We start from the raw sequence: 19,833 nt of genomic DNA on the forward strand, positions 1-19,833 counted from the left end.
CAAGGAGCTCACCTGTGGACTTGAGGAGGTGCACTGGTGGTGGACATTACAAGCAGAATAGGGATGTATCACAGGAGGTCTTAAGTGACAGGCAAAGGAGTATAGACAGACTCTGTGGACCCCAAGAGATTGAAGGAGGCTCTGGAAGAGAATTTATTGGAGGCAGACACACTCTGGGCTCCAGCTCCTGAGCTCCTGGCTCTCCCAGATGCAAGAGAAAAACCAACTGAGGGGGTAAGTTCCCATGCACAAAGTATGGGGTTTGCAGAAAAGTCCAGAAACTGCTGCTTCCTCACAGGGCTGGGACTGGGGTGAACAAAGTGAGATGCACCCCTCAGATGCCAAATGGAAGGGAAGGCCAAAATACGAGTAATCAAGGTAAATAATACTTTAGTGCAATATTTTTAAAAATCCAAAATTAATGCAAAGAAATCATGATGAAAGGAACATCAAATTGTAATAACTAAAACAATGATGGGATCTAACCCTTCCCTCACACAACATAACCCACTGCCTTCACCCCAAGCCTGGCCTTGATGAAATGCAGCTTCTGGACTTTTCTGCAAGCCCGCACACTTCTCCTGGCTGTGGCTGCTGCATCTCTGAGGCTTAGCCAAGGATGCTTGCTGACTTCTCAGGACACAGATGATGACTTCTCTTGCAGTCGGAGGACATCTCCAGGACAACTTCTCTGATCCACAGCACAGGAAGTAACCAAGTTGACGAAGCAGAGTGTCTCCTGGTGGAGGATGGAACAAGTTCCTATGAACCCCCCTGATGCAGACTTATACCTTTTCTGTATTCCTTACCTTTCCCCCTCAGCAGGCCCTTTAGTCACTCACTCACCTCTATATCCACCTGTCCATGTATCCATCCATCCCTTCCTTACATCTTTCCATCCATCCATCCATTAATGCATCCTCCCAGCCAGCCAGCCATCCCTCTGTCCTATCCACCCCTTCGTTCCATCCATTCATCCACCCCTTCCATCCATCCATCCATCCATCCATGTATCCTCCCATCCATCCACCCATCCATCCATCCTTCCAGCTGGCAATGGCCCCTTTATCCTCTCCACCATTATGCATGCACCTCTACAGTTATCCACCCAACCACTCAGCCAACTCTCTGCCTACTGCACAAAATCAGCATGTGGCTGTGGGAGAAGCTCTACCACCTACAGCATACGTGTACACTCCGACAAACTTCGCACGGCTGTTATGAGCATGGAACAACAGGATCCATGTCGTCATATTGTTAACACAGTTATTACTGTTACAAGACGCCAGAGGTAGGGTACAGAAGTTTATCTGGCGAGGGCCCAGCCTGTCTGCTGAGCTTGACTCTGACAGGTGATCTGGAAAATCAGTTAAACCTGTAGCAAACAACTGGTGAGGAGGATGAGCAGGAGATCTAGCCTGAAGAAAAGGGCTAGTCAGGAGTGGGGCAGACAACAGTCCCAAGAACTGTGAGCGGGAGGTCGGCACGCAGGTGGTCACATCCAGGAGCTGCGGTTTGGCTGGATGCCTGGCCCCTGCTGACACCTCAGGGGAGTGCAGACCTGGACAGTCAGGAAAGTAGGCAGGCCTGGGGCTCACTGTCAACCACCTGCTCCCCCGGGGCTAAAGCCTATTTCTAAGGAGGAGAACCCTGGATTCAGTTGGCCAGTGGTTCAAACCCCAGCTCCATCACTTAATTGTGTGGCCTGAGGCAAGCTGCTGATGTGTCTCAGTCATTTCATCTGTAGAATGGGATAAACAGTGAGCACTAAGAAAGTGTTCACACAAAGCACTCGGCAGTGGGTCTGACATGTCCCTAAAGAAGGTAATGACTTCTGAGTGGGGAGGGTAAACACTGCTCTCGTCTCCTAGCCTCCCAGATCCCGGAAGTGCAAGCTCGTGACAGCCTCCATGTTCATGGGAGCCTTCGAGCACGCCCACCACCTGTCAGCCCAGGCAGCAGCTAACCTGAGCACCTCACCTGGTGCATTAGTGTCCTATTGCTGCGTGCCAATTACTGCAAAGTTTGAGGCTTAGAATGACACAAATACACTATCTCACAGCTCCGGAGGTCAAAAGTCCACATGGATTTGGACAGTTCCTCTGCCGCCCGTTGCACACGGCCAAATCCAGGCGTCAGCCACACCATCTTCCCTTCTGGGGATTCTGGGAACGAATCCGCTCCCCAGCTGATTCAGGTTGTTGGTAGAATTGCTGGCTGGTGGGCCTGAGGGCCCTGCTTCCCAGCTAGCTGGTGGCTGGGTCCTTCTCCATTTCTGAAGGCCACCCACCTGGCTATGCCCCCCTCAAAGCCAGGGATGGCAGGTGAAATCCCTCTTGGGATTCAAGGTCTCAGACTCTTCCGCCTTCCCCTTTTGCTTTGAAGAGCCCCTGTGACTGTACTGGGGCCCTCAGATAATCCAGGACCATCAATTAAAGTCAGCTGACTCGAAATCTTAATTTTGTCTACAGAGTATTATCAGAGCCAGGCCTGGATTGTGCCCAATTGAATAACTGAGGCAGAACCTTGGGACATCTGCCCCCCACCCAGGCCCAGCGAGACTCTGCTACCAGCCAGTCTGCAGCCTCACAGGTGCAGGAGTACCGAGGGCCAGAACCATGGAGGAGCCACATGGGCAGACAGACACCGTGAAAAGGGTGCAGGGAGCAAAGGACGGCACCCATATCCGGGACGAGTCACTACATAGTGCAAAGCACCTGCCTGGGTCACACAGCCAATCTGCAGGACTAGAGGCAAACACTAGTCTCCAAGTGACCAAGCCAGAGCCTTCTGCACTGCAGTGCAGACCCTCTGGAGTGACCTGAAAAGGAGGGTCACTGGGGACCCAGCACGGGGCGGGGGCGGGGGCAGGGGAACCTGGGTCTGAGATCATCATGGCCCTCTGTCAGGCTCCAGGCAACAGGATGAGAAGGTGAGGTTCTTCCTGCCTACCCAACAGATGAGACACCAGGAGAGAGAAGACACTTCTCTCTAGGCCAGTGCCTTAACTGTGCAAACAACAGGCAGGGTATTTTCGGAGACCCGTGGCTCCAAATGCACCCAGAGGGGCATCCGAACACAGACAAAATCATCAATTGACAAAGAGCTGCTCTATCTGCGAAGATGGTGTCTGTGAGCTCGGGCTGCTGGCTCTCCCACCGCCAGTGTCCACCTGCTGCACCCCCTGCTGCACTGAAAGATCCCCCAGAGGCCCCTTAAGGGCACATTCCTGGGCTGCCCCCACCAATCAGATCCCAAGAGAGGGCCTAGGGACCTATTCCCCTGGGGCCTCAGAGGCACAGGCTGGGCTGAGCACTTGGGAGAGAAAACCTCCTATGGAGGGAGAGACAGGAGGGAGAGGGGAGGGGGGAGGGGAGGAACTGGGAGTGGGGAGCTGGGACAGGCCAGCCCCACTAGCTCTGACCTCACCAAAGTGCCTCTGGCTGCAAAAAAGATCAAACCCGGGCTCAGACTCCCTCTGCACACTTGCTGGGAGAGCTAAGGAAAATGTTGGGGTTCAGATCCCACAGCTAAGAATGAATTCTTGGACATCTTTGGTGTGAAAGCTCATGACAGAACCTGTGGGCAGGGAGAGCTGCCCTGGGGGCACAAGGAGATGCTCCTTGTAGACTTGCAGGTGGGGAGGAGGTCAGGGAGTGACAAGGTTCCCAGGACCCTGAGGGGGCCAGCTATTGTTGGGGAAGGTCATTTGTTATCGGCTAGTAAAATCCTAGTAATGAGACCCTTCAGAAGTGCATGGGGCCACATGCTTGGGGGATGACAGCCAGCATGTATCCTGGGGGTGGAGATGAAGGAGGTTTCCTAAGGAATCCTGGGGGGTGGGACCAGGTCAAGCCTGTTGCCCTTCACCAAGTGTTCTGGAGGAAGCCCCCTTGCCCCGGGGACCAGGGCTTTTCTGGGCTGCTGTCGGCAGTAAGAACACTTATCTTCCCACATCTGTGACCACCCACTCTGGGGCCTCGGTCTCCCCATCTGTAAACCAGGAGTGGAGAGAGGGAATGTAGGTGAAGAACCAGCCCCTGGGTACCTGGTTGCAGGCCTCCCCCCACACACACACTAACAGTCCTCGGTCCCTCAGCTTGAAGCGTTCCTCCTTCTATTTGTGTCTCACAAACTCACATTAAGGTCTCCCGCCTTTCTGCACATTTGCTGGAGACACGACAAGGCCCTGAAGCTAAGACGACTTTCTCACCACTTGGAGCAAAACGCCTGTTGTGGGAGAGGCCGGGAGGGAAGGGGAGGGGTGGGGGGTGGGGGGTGGGGAGGTGAGCCTCACCAAACCCTGCTGACTCCTCCCTCCACTCCTGAGTTCATTCTGAGGGAGGAGGGACACCCCGGGGACTGGGCCTAAGGAGGACCCGAGAGGGGCGCTGGGGGGGCACAGGGAGTGCTCCGGGGGTGGAGGGCTCCGGGGTCAGGGGGGTCAGGGAGGGGCGTTCCGGGGATGGAGGGGGCAGGGGAGGCTCCGGGGTGGGGGGCGGGCTCCGGGGGGCCGGGCAGAGGCAGAGAAACGGGGAAAGGGGGGTGGGGCCCCGGGGTGAGCCCTGGGAGAGGACTCGGAGGCGCGGGCGGTGACCTCCCCGCAGCCCCGCCCCGCCCCGGGAGCCCCGCCCCGCCCCGGGAGCCCCGCCCCGCCCCCGCCGCCGCCGCCGCCTCCTCCCCGGCGCCCGCAGCCAGTCCGCCGCGGAGCCGCCGAGATGTGGGTCGTGTTCCCGCTGCTGTGCGCGGCCGCGGGGCTCCTGGGACTCCCGGCCTGCGGCGCCACGGACGCCTCCGCGAGCTCCTTAGGTACCGGGAGGGGGCGCCGCGGAGAAGGGGCCTCGCCGGGCGGCTCGGTCCCCCGAGGACGGGACCGGGGCAGAGGGACACGGCCTGCCCGCCCCGGGACCGAGGCCTCCGCCGGGGGGGGACCCGGGGCCGGGCGGGAGAAGGTGCAGGAGCCGGGGGGCGGGGGCGGGGGGCGGGGGCGGGGGGGGCGGCCCGGTGCCTAAGCGCCCCGCGGGGTCCTAGAGGACTGTGGCGGGGCCTCTGCCAGCGTGCGCAGGGACTTTCCAGCCTTTCTCGCAGCCCCTGGGGATCCCCGGGTGCCCCGAGAGGCTCTGTGGGATGGCCGGCTGCGCTTCGGCGGGTCTGCACACCTGATGTAAGGTCGGCCAGGTCCCGCATCAGGCCGCCCCGCGCGCCACCTGCACAGCGCCCGCGCCGGCTCCGTGCTGCCCTCGCACCCCTTACACTGCTGGGGCTGCGAGCACCTGCCCGGGCTGGAGGCCCTGCCCTGCGGCCCCCCTACCCTGCTGCGGCCCACCTCAGCCCTCCACCCCCTGGGCTCTGAGCTCACTGCCCAGCTGCCCTCCTCACCCTGGGCACAGAGTTGCCAAAGCACAGCCTGGAGACAGGACACAGATTGCTGAGGCTGAATCTTCTCCGCTGCGAATCTTGCCTCACTCCTCTCTACTCAAATACAAGAAAGCCCCCCAGGTCTGCAAGGAGGCCGGCAGACGGGCAGCTCCAGGCCAGCCCCAACCTGAAGAAAATCCAGTGCCCCCAGGCTTGGCTTCACCCTCCCATGCGGGCTGTGCGGATGGGGGTTGGCCCTAGAAGCCATCCTAACCCCAGAGCAGGGCTCTGAAAGCTTTTCCTGCCTAGGGCCAGAGAGTAAATACTTTAGGTGTTGTGGCGGCACAGAGTTTGTAGCAAGTACTTCGCTCCGCCCTGGAGAGCAGCCCCAGACAGGATGCAAATGAATGAATGTGGCTGTGTTCCCAGAAACTTTTATTTATGGATGCTGAAATGTGAATGTGGATGATTCTCAGGTCTTACAAAATGTTGTATGTTTCTTTCAATCATTTAAAAGTGTAAGAAGACATTTTTCAGTTTGCCATAGTTTGCTGACCCCTGCCCCCAGACAGGGCGGACATAAATATAGTTTGTCCAGAAGCACAGTGGATTTGAGATGTGTCTGTCTGAGGTTGGGGCCCCGGGCTCACCAGCAGAGCCTTCCGGCCCAGCCCCCAGGGCATCTCAGCTCTTATTTCCACTGACCTCCTGTGAACGAGAAATAGTCCTGAGTGTCATACCTGCCATACTTGTTGCTTTTGAAATATCCCAGAGGGGAAAGCTGGCCAGTTGTCCTGAACTCTGTCCTGCTTGAAGTCCTGCTGAGTGGAGGTCCATCTCCTCTGTAGCCACCAACTGTAGCAGGGCCCGGTGACCAGGACTGGAATCCTCCAAAACCCTTTGCAGGATTGTAGTGGAGAAATCGGTGTTTCTTTCCTGCGGAAAGTGACTCTAGCTCGGTTTCTAGAATAGGGAGGTGTGTGACCCACAAGGGAAGTTAGACTGCTGAGCATCGTCTTCCGCCGGGGGGAGGGGGAGGTCCCTGGAGGAGCACAAACCCCAACAGATGTGGGTGCACGTACGGGGTTAGGGTCCAGCCCCTCCACTCCCAGACATCCTCTCTGCTAAAGCCAATCTGCACCTCTCATTTGTCCTCAATCTGAACCTCTGGTCATAAACACATCAGAGGCAGCAAAAAAATGGATGGTAACAAATCTTCCTCAAAACTCCTGCCAGTTCCTCAAGGAAACTGAAATTGAAGAAGACAGGACCTCACCAAGGTATCAGCTGATGAAGTCTTAGATGGTCAGGTGATTGGGGCATAGAAATTGAGAAACCTTGCCTTCCATTGCCGGAAGCAATAAGTAATTAGTAATCTGCTTATTTAGCAGGATTTCTTAGTCTTTTGACCTATAAAAAAACAAAGATTGGGGCGCCTGGGGGCCTCTGTTGGTGAAACTCTGCCCTCAGCTCATGTCTTGATCCCAGGTTCCTGGAATCCAGCCCACATCTGGCTCCCTGCTCCGCGAGAGTGGGGGTCTGCTTCTCCCTCTCCCTCTGCCCCCCACCCCACTTGTGTGCACTTGCTCTCTCTTTCTCAAATAAAATCTTTTTAAAAATTAAAAAGACCAGAATTAATACTGACCCATTAAAAAAATAGGAAATACCCATGAATCTATAAATCCATGAGGGGGGGGTTACTTAGAAAAGTCCTGTTGATCTCATTAAGAGATGCATTTCTTTTTTTTTTAAGATTTATTTATTTATTTGAGAGAGAACTTGCGCATGCCCAGGGTAGGGGGACACGGGGAGAAGGAGAGAACCCCAAGCAGACTTCCCACTGAGCATGGAGGCCAACGAGGACATCCATCCCGTGAGATCAGGACATGAACCTAAACCAAGAGCTGTAAGCTTAACCCCCTGAGCCAGCCAGGTGCCCCTAAGGACGCATTTCTGATACAGGTTTATTTTTTATGTTTAACAATTACTTTTCACAATGTATATAATATATTTGAAATATTTTGATCGGTTGGGGTGTTGATGGTGAGGATTTATTCTGGATTGAATACTGGAATTCAATCCAGAATAAATTTATATAATGTTCAGAGATGCGTGAGTCACAGGAAGTAAACATAATTTTGATGTATGCTTCTTGTCCTTGTTGCATAAAAGGATGATTTGTTTCATTACTGACGGCGGGCATTAACTCAGACTGTATGCAGATTCCCTTGACTAGCTTTAAAAGAAGGATGTGGCATCCTCTTTTAAAATGATATTTACAGGGCCCCTGGCTGGCTCAGTTGGTCAGACATTGAGCTCTTCATCTCAGGGTCGTGAGCTCAAACCCCATGGTGGGCATGGAGCCTACTTAAAATTTAAAAAAAAAAAAATTGAAAAATTAAAAAGACAGTATTTACTATAAGCTGGAATACATTCTTTGTAGCCGTTTAAATGTAGCCTGAAATTTTTAGATAGCTCAAAAAGATACAAGGTATAGCGGGGGTCCATCCACAAAGAGCTGGTGTCTGGTTTGTGTTCACACCGTGGGCACAGACCATGGGACAGCGCCATGTCGAATATATTGGTTGTCTGTGTCTTGAAGAAAAAATTTGCTGACCCTTGGGGATTAGATTTTTTAACTCACTTCTTATTGAAGTATATCATACAGAGAAGTACACATATCGTTAAATACACATTTCAGTGGATTTCCACAACGTAAGCACCATTGTGTGACCAGCAGCAAGTGAAGCCATGGGGCATTGTGGGACCCAGGCCGCCCCGGGTGCCCGCTCCGGGGACAGCCCGTGTCCTGTCCAACCACAGGTTCTGTTACCGCTGCCACTGCAGTGAGAGCCTGACTTCTGCATTCTGCATCAGATAACACCATTTTTGGTGCCTTCACTGTAGTCTCGTTTCCTGAAATGCCGATCAGCTCTGAAGTGCCCTGCTTGGCTGAAGGCCCCATTCATTGCCAGGCACCCGGGCTAATGTCTTTTGTTTTTTCTTTTTACAGAGAAAGTTCACTTCAAGTCATGGGCAGTGCAGGTCAGTGGTCACCTTCTTCCTGAAGCTTTTTGTTTCTCTGTTGCCTGCTATCAAAGCTGACGGTGCCAGACTTGGGATGACGGGGAGGGATTTTCCCACCCACACCCCTGGGTCTTTCCAGACTGGGAATTGGCCAAGATGGGAAAGATTCAGTTAGGTTAACGCCTTCCAAACAGTTGTCCCCAGTGATTTTGGCAGCTGGCAGCCTTTACAGCCTGGGCACTCAGGGCCATATTTTATATTTGGATACATTGCATGCTGGCTGCAGAATTAATTGCAGAACACTGGTGCATGGGCTTTTGAAAAGTGATGATTTTTGTCCCAGACTTGAGCCAATGCCAGCTGTGGATCACTGGAGGACCTGCATTTGGCACATTTCTTCCCCATGGCCCCAGGGTGTGTGCCTATGACCTCCTTTCACAGCTGACACCCAACAGTGTCCTGCCTCCTAACAGGGCTTTAGCTCCAAAAACTCCATTGTACGGTAGGGAAAAGCTCCACCCATCCTCTTATAAAACAAACTGTCCCCTTCTGGCGAGCCACATCTTGTTTCCCTGACTTACTGTGGCTGTGTTTCGTTTCAGCACCAGAAGAAGTACAGCTCGGAGGAGTACCTCCAGAGGCTGCAGACCTTCGTTGGCAACTGGAGGAAGATAAATGCTCACAACGCTGGGAACCACACGTTTAAAAGTACTGAGGGGCTGCCTCTCCTCCAGGCTCCGTGGGGCCACGTCTCAGAGCTGTTAGTGGCAGCCGATGCTTGGAGGCCCCCTGGGAGGGATATGGAGTGGAGGGACGGCCCGAAGCCTCCCTGAGCTGACTTCAGTCCTGGCTCTGCTGGGTCTCTGATATCCCCATGGCTGCAGGACAGGGGCGCTGAGCCCTCTGGATGGTCCTGGATTTCACAGGAGGTCTCACAGAAGCCCCACCCCATTCTTGCCAGCTGAGGGTCCCTCCTATGCTGAGTGCTGCCCTTGGATCACTGGGTGGCAGGCCCCCTTCAGCAATGTGCTCTGCACTCAGGAGCAGACTCCAAGGACAGACCTGCCCTCCGTCCAAGTCATTTCCCTAGAAGCATACACACCGCATATACACAGAGGCCTCAGAAATGTCAGCAGGGTCCACGACATTGGTATTGTGGGCAGCAAGTATAATAAAAGTTGTGCTTGAATCTCATCCCTGCCCAGTGCTCTGTGCGACCATGGGGCGGCGGGGGGTGTGGGGGGGTGGTTACATCGTCAGAGATGTGCTAGGCTGGCAGGTAGTGATGGGAAGGCTCTCCACCCTGGGCACAGGTGGGAATGCACGTGGGGCAGATATAGCGGCTCTTCACCTGAATGTCCATCAGAGTCTCCAGTGGGGTGTCTGAACCCACTCCTGGATGGGGTGCCCAGGCCCTACCACGCACTAGCCACACCTACACACCTGCCATGCAGCCCACTTGTATGCACAGGACAAGCTCCCAGGCGGTTCTTTTTTTTTTTTTTTTTTAAGATTTCATTTATTTATTCATGATAGACGTAGAGAGAGAGGTAGAGACACAGGCAGAGGGAGAAGCAGGTTCCATGCTGGAAGCCTGACACAGGACTTGATCCCGGGTCTCCAGGATCACACCCTGGGCCAAAGGCAGGCCCTAAACCACTGAGCCACCCAGGGATCCCCCTCCCAGGTGGTTCTGAAGCACATGGAGCATTGACCTTGCTCTGATCAATGATAATTACATTTAAAACCTACAGAGGTGCCAGTCGCTGCAGCTGGAAATAGCACACAGGTTAACTGGGGCTGGTAATGTTTCTGTTTCTTAATCAGTGCCTTAGTAAGTGCCTCTTTGGATTTTTTTGTTTTTCCTTCTCTTTTTCAGTGGGGCTGAACCAGTTTTCAGACATGAACTTTGCTGAAATAAAACACAAGTATCTCTGGTCGGAGCCTCAGGTGGGTGTTAGTCATTGTGACCCAAGCCGACTCTTTCCACTCAGACCTTTGGAATAAGTTCAGAGTCTGCCAACTTCCAGCCGGACTCGAGCCTACCCGGCTCCGGAGGGTGGGGGGAGGAGTGCAGCTTCCTGGGGCGTCAGGTGGCTCCCAGCAGCTGCTCAAGCCATGCACACAGCCTTAGCTATGTGTGCCCCAAACTTAGGGTTGCCAGAGAGAATACAGATGCACAATTAAAACTGAATCTCAGGTAGATAACAGGGTATTTTAGTGTGAATATGTCCTAAGTACTGTGCAGGACATACTTTCACTATAGTTACTCATCGTTCATATGAAGTTAAAATTTAACTGGATGAACTGTGTTACTACTTGTGAAATCTGGCTCCCAGGACCTCACTCCCCCACCTGGGTCATGTCAGGTTGGGGCGGGATGTTGCTACAGTGATAGTCATTCTCTTGGTGATTGTTTTACTTGCACACATTTCCATCAAAAAAATTTTCTGTTCCCCTGAAAGAATTGTGTTTGGTCATTCCAGAATTGCTCAGCCACCAAAGGTAACTACCTCCGGGGGACAGGTCCCTACCCCCCTTTTGTGGACTGGCGGAAAAAAGGAAAGTTCGTGTCACCGGTGAAAAATCAGGTATGTGTGGCCATCCCCCGTCCTTCCCCAAAACATAGCCACATTCACAGACAAAACAGCAGGAAGAGAAACTCAGAACCCCAAACTGGCAAGTGTCTCCCCAACTCTGTTTCTTGTCGGCCTCCAGCTGCCTTCCTCTGCAAGGCTGTGAGCTCCCTACCTCCACAGGCTGCTCTGGAGGAGGGAGCAGTCCCTCTTGGTTGGACTGATGTCCCCCTGTACCCCCTGCCCAGAGCTCCTCAGTGGCCCCAGGGCTCCCACAAAGTCACCCGAAGCAGCAGTTCTCTGTGCCCTTCAGAGATGGGACACAGGGCCCCATTCCTTCCACCCCATGCAAGGCCTGGCCCAGCCCCTCCGGCTGGGGGATAGCAGGTGCTTAGCGAGCAGGATGACGCCAGCCTTCCAAATGACACTGGCCTCCTGGCAGGGAGTGTGTGTCCTGCTTTCTACACCCACAAAGCTACGGCCTGGGGGCTGGCTCTGTTCTGGAGAGTCTCCCCTCTGCCCACTGTGTCCCTCCCCTGGAAGTCACAGCAGCTGCCTTTCCAGAAAGAGGCCATGCTTTCCCCTTCAGAAAATGCAAGGTGCAAGCTTCCCTCCTGCAAACACTGGCTTTCGTATCAAAACGCTCCCTGGGAAACGTTTTCTCCACAGCTTCCTATCCTCTCAGGCCTGGAGCTCCTGGAGCTGGCACTCTGGACATTCACTGCAGCCCCTGGGAGCCACAGAGCAAAGCCCTCCGCCCCCCAGAGCCAGTTTTTAGACTAAGAATCCCATGACAGGTTTTTTGTTTGTTTGTTTGTTTGTTTTTTAAGATTTATTAATTATTTATTTATTTATTTGAGAAAAAGAGAGCACGAGCAGGGGGAGGGTAAGAGGGAGAGGGAGAAGCAGGCTCTCTGCAGAGTGCAGAGCCCAACATGGGACTCAGTCCTCGGACCCTGAGATCACAATCTGAGCCGAAATCAAGAGTCAGACATGTAATCAACTGGGCTGCCCAGGTGCACCAAGAATCCCATGACAATTTAAAGCCATGAGTTTTCTGTGTAGAAGCCTGACTGTGCTCACTGTTGGGACAGGGAGGTCTGTCAGGAATGTTCCAGGGCCTTCTGGGGAGCCTGGGCCACCAGGTGCAGGGCTGGAGCAAGGTGGTGGCTATGGCCACCGTGCGGATGCAGACACAGCAGCAGAATCTGACATTAGCTCGGCAGCCCCGCATGCTTCTCGGGTCACAGAGGAGCAAACCAAGGCTGAGGGCTGGCCTGGCGTCCAGATGGATGGGGGTACAGGGGGCTGCATGCCAGGTGTCTGCCTCTCTCAGCCAGAGAGCCTCAGACGGGGTCACCCCCGTACTGACAGGAGGATGTGGGAGGAAGGGACCAGGGGGGCCCTCCAGGACAACACCAACCTCCTGAGGGCAGGGCAGGGGCTGGATGTGAGAGAGAGTCGAGAGGTAGAACCACCTGTGGAGGGAGAGACGAGACGGGTGGGCCATCTCAGATGACCAACGGGGTGGAGGTGGAGAGGCCAGAGCTGACCCCCTGGCTCGCACAGCTGTGCTTGCTGGGCTGTGAATGGGCAGGTGGCAGCAGGCTCTGGCAAGTTCAGGGGCTGCTGGTGACTGTGGAGGGCAGGGGGTGGGCAGGCGCGGCAGCCCGGCAGTCAGGTGTCTGGGCTCGATGGAGGTGAGGGCTTGAGGGGTTAGTTTGTTAGGACTGAGCGGAATGAGGTTGGAGGTGGAGTGGTGGTAGAGAAGGTTCTGGAAACAGGATGTGGGTGAGTCCTGCTCAGACACCGTGGAGAGAAGAAGAGCCTGTGTGAGGTTCAGCCATAGAAGGAAAGCAGAAGATCACAGGATGGGGGTCATCCTTGCAGGGCAGTGGGCTTGGTGTGTGAGGGGCCGGGGCTGGGAAGGTGCTGGTGGTCAGCGGCTCCTGCTCCGTTATGGGCCTCAGTCCTGTCACCTGTTAACCCAGACGACCTTGGCCGCCTAGGGCCTGATGGTCCACATGGATGGGAGCCCACTTTTCTCGGGCCTGCGTCCTGGTGTTCTTGTTACCGACCTCCGACCTCTGTCCCGGCCTCTCTAGGGCAGCTGTGGCAGCTGCTGGACCTTCTCCACCACGGGGGCCCTGGAGTCCGCCATCGCCATCAAAAGTGGGAAGTTGCTCTCTTTGGTAAGCAGCCCGCCCCCGGGGTCACCTGCTGAGGTCATGGCTCTGCCCTGAGGCCTGGCAGAGAGGGCCAGGTATGCCATCGGGCTCCTTTAGAGCTTCGGTGTAGATGTGGTTTCCACTGGTCATCAGGCACCTCCCCCTCGTGGTCATTCGGCCTGTGAAACTGAACGCACGTTCTAGAATGACTGAGGCCACCTGCGGCCTTCGGAGAGCAGAGCCTGGGAGGCAGGCTTCTAGGAGCCAGTCCGGCCCGAGCTGCCTGGCTGTCTTCCCCGAGGGCAGGGCCAGGGCCCATGTGTCCAGCTGCTGAGCTCACAGCAAGGGATGAGGGTGGGTGGGGGTCCCCAGCGGGGCTGTCCCCTCCCGCTCCCACTCGCCACTGTAGGCATGTGCGCCTCCCAGCCGTGTGCACCAATGGGCAGCACCCTCACCCCCCTGCTTGGCTGCCCCAGCGGCTGACCCCTCCCTCCATGTGCCAGCTGCTGGTCCCTGCCTCGGCAGCTTGACGTCTGGGGCATCTGGACATGGGGCTGATGGGGCCACAGGGGTGTGCTGCGGGGAAGGCTCAGCACCCCGGGCCAGAGCCTCCAGTGGTCTCTACCCTGCTCACCACACTGTGTGTCCCTCCAGGCAGAGCAGCAGCTGGTGGACTGTGCCCAGAACTTCAACAATCACGGCTGCCAAGGGTACGTCCCTGACCGACAGGCCCTCCTGGGGTCCCTCTCCTGCCCCACAGATTGCTTCTGTCGGGTATAGCATGTGCCGACCGCTGCCCCGTCCCAGGTCACAAAGGAGATGGTCACCCTCAGGTCCTGCAGCCAGAATGTGACAGAGTGTGACCCAAGCCCAGGCCACTCTGCTCCCGAAATCTGCCCTCCATCCAGGGTGTCCCCCCGGCCTCACCACAGTGCAGGTGGCCTCAGCAGCCCCCACAGCCATGGCCAGGTGTCTGCCTGGCCCTTCCACACAGTTAAAGTTCCGAGCAGCCCCACCTGGCCATCAGAAGTGGTAAAAGTGCTCGTGCTGATGGCTGTGTCTTTACTGCGCCCGTCTCCTCGGCCGGTCCTTAACATCGTCATCAGGGGTTTATTTGCTCGTGTGTCTGGTGTCCATGGCCACTGTCCTAGTGCATGCATGCGTCCGGCCTGGTTCTTCCCCCTCATGGCCCATTTCTGGGGAGGGACATCCTTGGGCTCCATGTGTAAGGGGGGGCTCCCTGTGCTCTGGTTCATGTTTTCAAGCACTCCACATGTGTGACTGAGCACCTACATGTGGCTGGGCCCTGGGGACACGCAGCCAACAGAGCATACAGAGCTGATGTTCTAGCTGCCTAGACCCAAAATAGCGTGCTGTGGGTCAGGGGGTGACTAGTGCCAGGGTCAGGAGCGGAGGGGACAGGGTGTGGGGGTGCTGGGAGCTGTGGCTGGACGGCCATGAGTGGCTCCCTGCTCTCAATGACAACATCGGCCACACGGGCTTGATGGGAGTGGTCAGGAAGTCCTATTTCTAGAGCACCTGCTGGTGGGGGCCCAGGGGGCATGATGGTGGTGGATACCCAGAGCTGGGCAGGTCCCTTACCCCAGAGGGGGCTGGCCTGGGGTCTCTACGGCGTCTGAGAGCTCCCTGTTCCCCTGACGTGTGCTTCCTGGGTCTGAGGAGCGTGGGGCCAGGGCCAGGCCAGTCCGGGTGGGCAGCCCTGTGTGTGCTTCCTGCAGGGGGCTCCCCAGCCAGGCGTTCGAGTACATCCGCTACAACAAGGGCATCATGGGTGAAGACAGCTACCCCTACAAGGGCCAGGTAACTGGGGGCTGCCGCAGCTTCATAGTCTTGGCCAGCAGGACTGGCCAGCGCCATCCCCTTCAGCCTCACAGAGCACCAGGATGGGGTCGGGGGGGACCCCCACGCCCTTGAGCTGTAGCCCGTCCCCTCCCACCAGAGTCATCTGCATCCACCAAGCCCTGCCCACCTGCTGTTCCCAATCTCCTGGGTCCCCCACACACACTAAGTATACCAGGGCGCCCACCTCCGCTGCCCTTCCCGCCCAGCACCACAGCCCATGGGGTCAGTCTCAGGCTGACCACACTCTCTGGCACCTGCACCCTCTCTGCCCACAGCCATCTTTCCCCCAGACCTGTAGCTCTGCCTGCATTTCTGCTCACCAATAAGCAACACCAGCCCCCCGAAACCTGCTGGCCACTGGCAGGCTGTCTGAGGGTGATTCCCACCGCAGACCCTCACTCAAGTTCTGCCTCCCAACCATCGGGACCCCACAACTGTTCTGTGGGTTCACCCACGTCTCCATCTCCATCATCCAGCTCTCCTGGGGCTGCCGAGTGGGCTCTCGGACCTGGCTCTGACCACTCACCTGCCTTATGTAGGATGCTTCAGAGGCTGTTGGGGGCCTGCCCTCTCACCTGTTGTCTCGCCTCTCATAAACCTTGGGCTCCAGCCCAGCCACTTGCTGGTTCCCAAACACCACATCATGCCTCTTGCCATCCCCACCTTCTGTGCTTGCTCTTTCCTCCACGTGACCTGCCTCTGCACCTGCCTTGTGTCTGGGAATGTCTGTGCACTAGCACCTCTTTCCCCTGCCAGGCAGCTCATGCTCACCTCCAGTTCTCCCCAGGTCCCCCAGGCTCCCATAGGCCCACCTCTGCCAAAGCAGTGCTGGGCTCCTATGAGCTCCTTGAGAACAAGGATGCCCCTGACCCTCTCTTAAGTGACCCCATGATCCCCTGGCACTCAGAGCTTTAGCTCTGCAGACATTATCAAATGGCATGGCATGGGGGGGTGGCCCTAACCCTCAGCCTGGGGCCGATCCCCCTAACTTGTGCTGCCCTGCACAGGACGGTGACTGCAAGTACCAGCCCAGCAAAGCCATTGCTTTCGTGAAGGATGTAGCCAACATCACCATTGTGAGTACCGGCCCTTCTCTGCAACGGGCAGCGTGTTCTAGTGAGGAGGCCAGCGTCCACTGCTGTCCACTGGCCAGCGGGCACAGCAGGGCAGCCTCTCCTGGCGGCAGATCACTTTGACTGGACAGTCTCCATTATCGGGGCATCCCAGCCACAGTGGTGGCAGCAGGTGGGAGGTGGGTGAGACAAGCACCAGACGCTCGGGCTCTGACCTGGGTCTGTGCGGGACTCTGGTCTGGTCTGTTTTCTCCTTTGTAAAACGCAAGCAGGAATCCCCATCCCGAGGAGCAGAGTGTGAATGTGTGACATCAGCGTGTGTGTAAGCGATTGAATGCAAGTTGGAGGATGACTGTTAGGTTATGTTTGTTACTGTTGTTAGTAACAAACAACCCCAAAGTGTGGAGTTGGTGTCTCCCACGTGGTGTGGCTGTTGGTGTAGGCGGGGCTGCCCTCCATGTGACTCTCTTCACTCCAGGATGCAGGCAGGGGATCGGAGTGGCCAATTTTGCTGGCTTTGTGGGGGCAGGGCAGGGGGAGTCACAGGGGCATGTAGGGGGACCGCAGCAAATGGGTGGGAGGGGCCCAATGAGCTGTATACCTGCACAGTGGCCTCTACTCTAAGGTGGGGCGTTCCCTAGAAAGAGAGATGACCCGCAGACCCCACCAGCAAAGGGGAGGGAGGTCACAGGAGAGTCAGGGTGTCAGAGGAGGGACCCGTAAGCCAAATAACCCAAAGGAGCCTGGCCGTTCTGGCACAACCCCGCTATCTGCTGTGAGGAGGGGGCAGCCAGCCCCTTGGTGGCTTCTCAGTCCAACACAAGATGCCTGCACTGCCCCGGACCCCCATCTCTACCTCGGGGCAGAAAGCCAGCCAGAGGGGGGCAGAGAGGTGACAGAGACTGTGTGTCCACAGAATGACGAGCAGGCGATGGTAGAGGCGGTCGCCCTGTACAACCCCGTGAGCTTTGCCTTCGAGGTCACCAGCGACTTCATGATGTACAGGAAAGGCATCTACTCCAGGTGAGCCAAGGGCCCCCCGCAGGCAGGCCTCAGGGCCCGGCTCTGAGCCTGGCCACACTTGCACAACACCAGCCGTGGGTGTCTGCGGCTCTTGGGGTGGGAATGGGGAGGGCAGACCCAGGCCAAGGGCAACGCACTCTCCATCAGCCCAGGAGCTACCTCCAGTTTGAGAGCAGTGGGGGGTGGGCACGTAGCTGCTCTCAGGATGCTGGGCTGGGGGCTCCCCCAGCAACCTGGAACAGGGCCCAGGACCATCCCACCATCCGACGTCGTGGCCCTGTAGAGACTCCGATCCGTGTCCTCCCTGGCCTCGCGCTGTCCCAGACCCTGCCACCAGTCCATCCTCCATGCGGAGTCAGAGTCCCCCTGTGAAGCACTCTCTGGCCATGCCACTTTCTGCTGCTCCTGTGTCCCCCTGTGGTCCAGAGTCCGCTGGGCAGGGGACCCTGGTGATCTGGGCCTCCGTTCTCTGAACCCATTTCCCAGAGAAACACAGCTGCGCTGCCCATTGGACCCGCTGCCCACCGCAGCCACACAGGGGGTTTGTGGCATTGGACATGTTGCCCCCTCCTGGGACCCTGTCCCCGCGGCGCTGACCCCTCCTGTTTGCTCCCTGCCAGACATGGCTTCTTGAGGCTGACGGCCCGCAGCAACGGGGCCGATTGATTCCTACCGGCCGTGCCTGGAACCGCTGCTCCATGGGGCCAGTGGCATCAGACAGCTGCTGTCATCTTTCCCGTGGGTTCAAGCCTTTCTTTTCCTTTTCCAGCACTTCCTGTCATAAAACTCCAGATAAAGTGAACCACGCAGTCCTGGCTGTTGGGTACGGAGAGCAGAACGGAATACCCTACTGGATCGTGAAGAACTCGTGGGGCCCCCAGTGGGGCATGAACGGGTGAGCCACTTCGGGCAGGGCACTGGGAGGGGCGCCACCGCTGGAGTCTGGGGGCCTGGCTTGGGGGGGGCGGCGGGGCTTCTCCCTCAAGGACACACGTGGCTTCAGAGCCGGGGCAGGGGCAGGTCACCTGGCCAGCTGAGCCCCAGGGCAGGCCAGGGCAGGAGCCTGAGGCTAAGATGCCCCCACGCAGCCCCCTCCTGCCCCGGCCCCCACATCGGAAGGATCCTGTGCCAGACATGAGGGTCCCTTGTCCCAGGAGGGTCTGGCCGGGGGCTGGCATGGCTCAGCACGGTGCCACGGCTTGGAGGGCAGGTTGGAAGAACCTGGGCCACAGGCGTGCCTCAGACCATGAGCACCCGACCTGGGGAGGGGGCTGGAACCGGGTGCCGGGGTGTCCGCCATCAGACTGCGTGCCCTCAGGGTCCCGGTGATGATTAAGTAACTAGCTGAGGGCCGAGTCGGGAAGTTGTAGGGAAGTGGGATGGACGCAACGTGGTAGCCACAGGGAGGGAAGAGAAAGCCCGTCAGTCAGGTCAGGTCAGGGGTTTCCTGGGTGTTCAGCAAGCCAGGCCATCGCCCCTGGAGTCAGAGCTCGTGGTACAGCATCCTAGGAAGGTCCGCCGTGAGGCAGCCCCAGCCCGTCCCCAGCTCGCTCTGTCTGCCCAGGTACTTCCTCATGGAGCGTGGGAAGAACATGTGTGGCCTGGCCGCCTGCGCCTCCTACCCCATCCCCCTGGTGTGAGCCGCCGCCCGGGCCGGCGCTGGAGTCCTGCCCTGGAGGAAGGGGCCCGGGACCCCCAGGGCCCTCGCCCCCATGCCGTGCCCTGAGGCCTGAGGAAAATGAGGAAGAAGAGTCCACCGAACGAGCGACAAGCCTACCACGTCTCCCACATGAAGGTGGCCGCCAGCTGTGTGCCTTCAACACTCCTGTTCACGCACTTAAACCCAACGGCCAAGAATAGTCTTTATCTCCCACATTTGGAGAGCACCCCTGTCTTTCCTGTGATCTGTATTCAATAAACATTTGGTGAACTCCTGCCGGGCCGGGTCTGTGCTGTGTGCTGCGACCTCACGTGACCCGGGCCTACTCTGTCCTCGGGGCTTGCATCCCCCAGGAGGGAGGAGGCCTCCAGAGCCGCCTGGCTGGGAGAATGGTGCAGGTGCAGGGGTCACTGTGCACCACGCGGGGGCCCAGGAGGAGGAGCAGGTGGGACTTGGGACCTTGGCAGGTTGCACCCCAGACGGGGGCAGCTGCGGAGGCCAGAGGGACCGTGCCAGGCTCAGAAGAGGCAGGATTTGGACCCAGACACCAGCCTGGAAGCTGTACCTCCCCATGTGGCCTCCCTGCCAGGACCGCCTGCCCGTCCTCTCCAGCCCCTTGCCCTGAACGTGCCTGGTGCTCCTGCCAGCTTCACACCATCCTTTCCCTTTGAGGACACTGTGGGGTTTTTTTGATAACAAGCTTTATTTAGAAAATACCCATATGGTTTTAATCCATTAGAAAGTTCCAGTAATATGAAATGTTGCAACAATAAATCAAGACCAACAGTTGTGAAACAAAAGCCTATTTCCTTAATGCAATAGAGTCCTAGATGCACTGTCTGTGACATAAGAGGCTCCTAGGAGCCCAGGAGCACATTGTTGCTGACCACCTGTCTGCAAGGCCTGGCCACCGCATGGGGGGAATAAACCAAATTAAAGTCCACAGACAGTGTGATAATGTGACCACAAACATCCAAGAGAGACAACAGAAAAGCTCAGAACAAACTGATCAGAAAGTGCCTGGTTCCCAGACACCAGAGACACAAAAATCAACAAAACCCAGAAGAAAAGCATGTGGCCCCATA

The 19,833-nt window shown here is 56.9% G+C and overlaps 1 protein-coding gene and 1 long non-coding RNA gene across 2 annotated transcripts; one reads left to right on the forward strand and one right to left on the reverse strand.

The window, feature by feature from the left end:
- Positions 1 to 373: 373 nt before the first annotated feature.
- LOC119871222 lies at positions 374 to 6,602 on the reverse strand. Its single transcript, XR_005357138.1, has 2 exons — positions 6,099 to 6,602; positions 374 to 739 (listed from the first exon to the last, which is right to left on the reverse strand). It is a non-coding gene; the product is annotated as an uncharacterized LOC119871222 (long non-coding RNA).
- On the forward strand, positions 4,674 to 19,025 carry CTSH (cathepsin H). The gene is made up of 12 exons (XM_038533034.1): positions 4,674 to 4,809; positions 8,372 to 8,403; positions 8,988 to 9,093; positions 10,265 to 10,335; positions 10,872 to 10,976; positions 13,067 to 13,153; positions 13,784 to 13,839; positions 14,869 to 14,950; positions 16,000 to 16,068; positions 16,982 to 17,088; positions 17,858 to 17,983; positions 18,653 to 19,025. Exons 1-12 carry the CDS (start codon positions 4,719 to 4,721, stop codon positions 18,726 to 18,728), a joined length of 1,008 nt encoding a protein of 335 aa, XP_038388962.1. The 5' UTR covers positions 4,674 to 4,718; the 3' UTR covers positions 18,729 to 19,025.
- The last annotated feature ends 808 nt before the right edge of the window (positions 19,026 to 19,833 follow it).

This window comes from Canis lupus, chromosome 3 (assembly GCF_011100685.1).
Source record: "Canis lupus familiaris isolate Mischka breed German Shepherd chromosome 3, alternate assembly UU_Cfam_GSD_1.0, whole genome shotgun sequence".
Taxonomy (NCBI): Eukaryota; Metazoa; Chordata; class Mammalia; order Carnivora; family Canidae; genus Canis; species Canis lupus.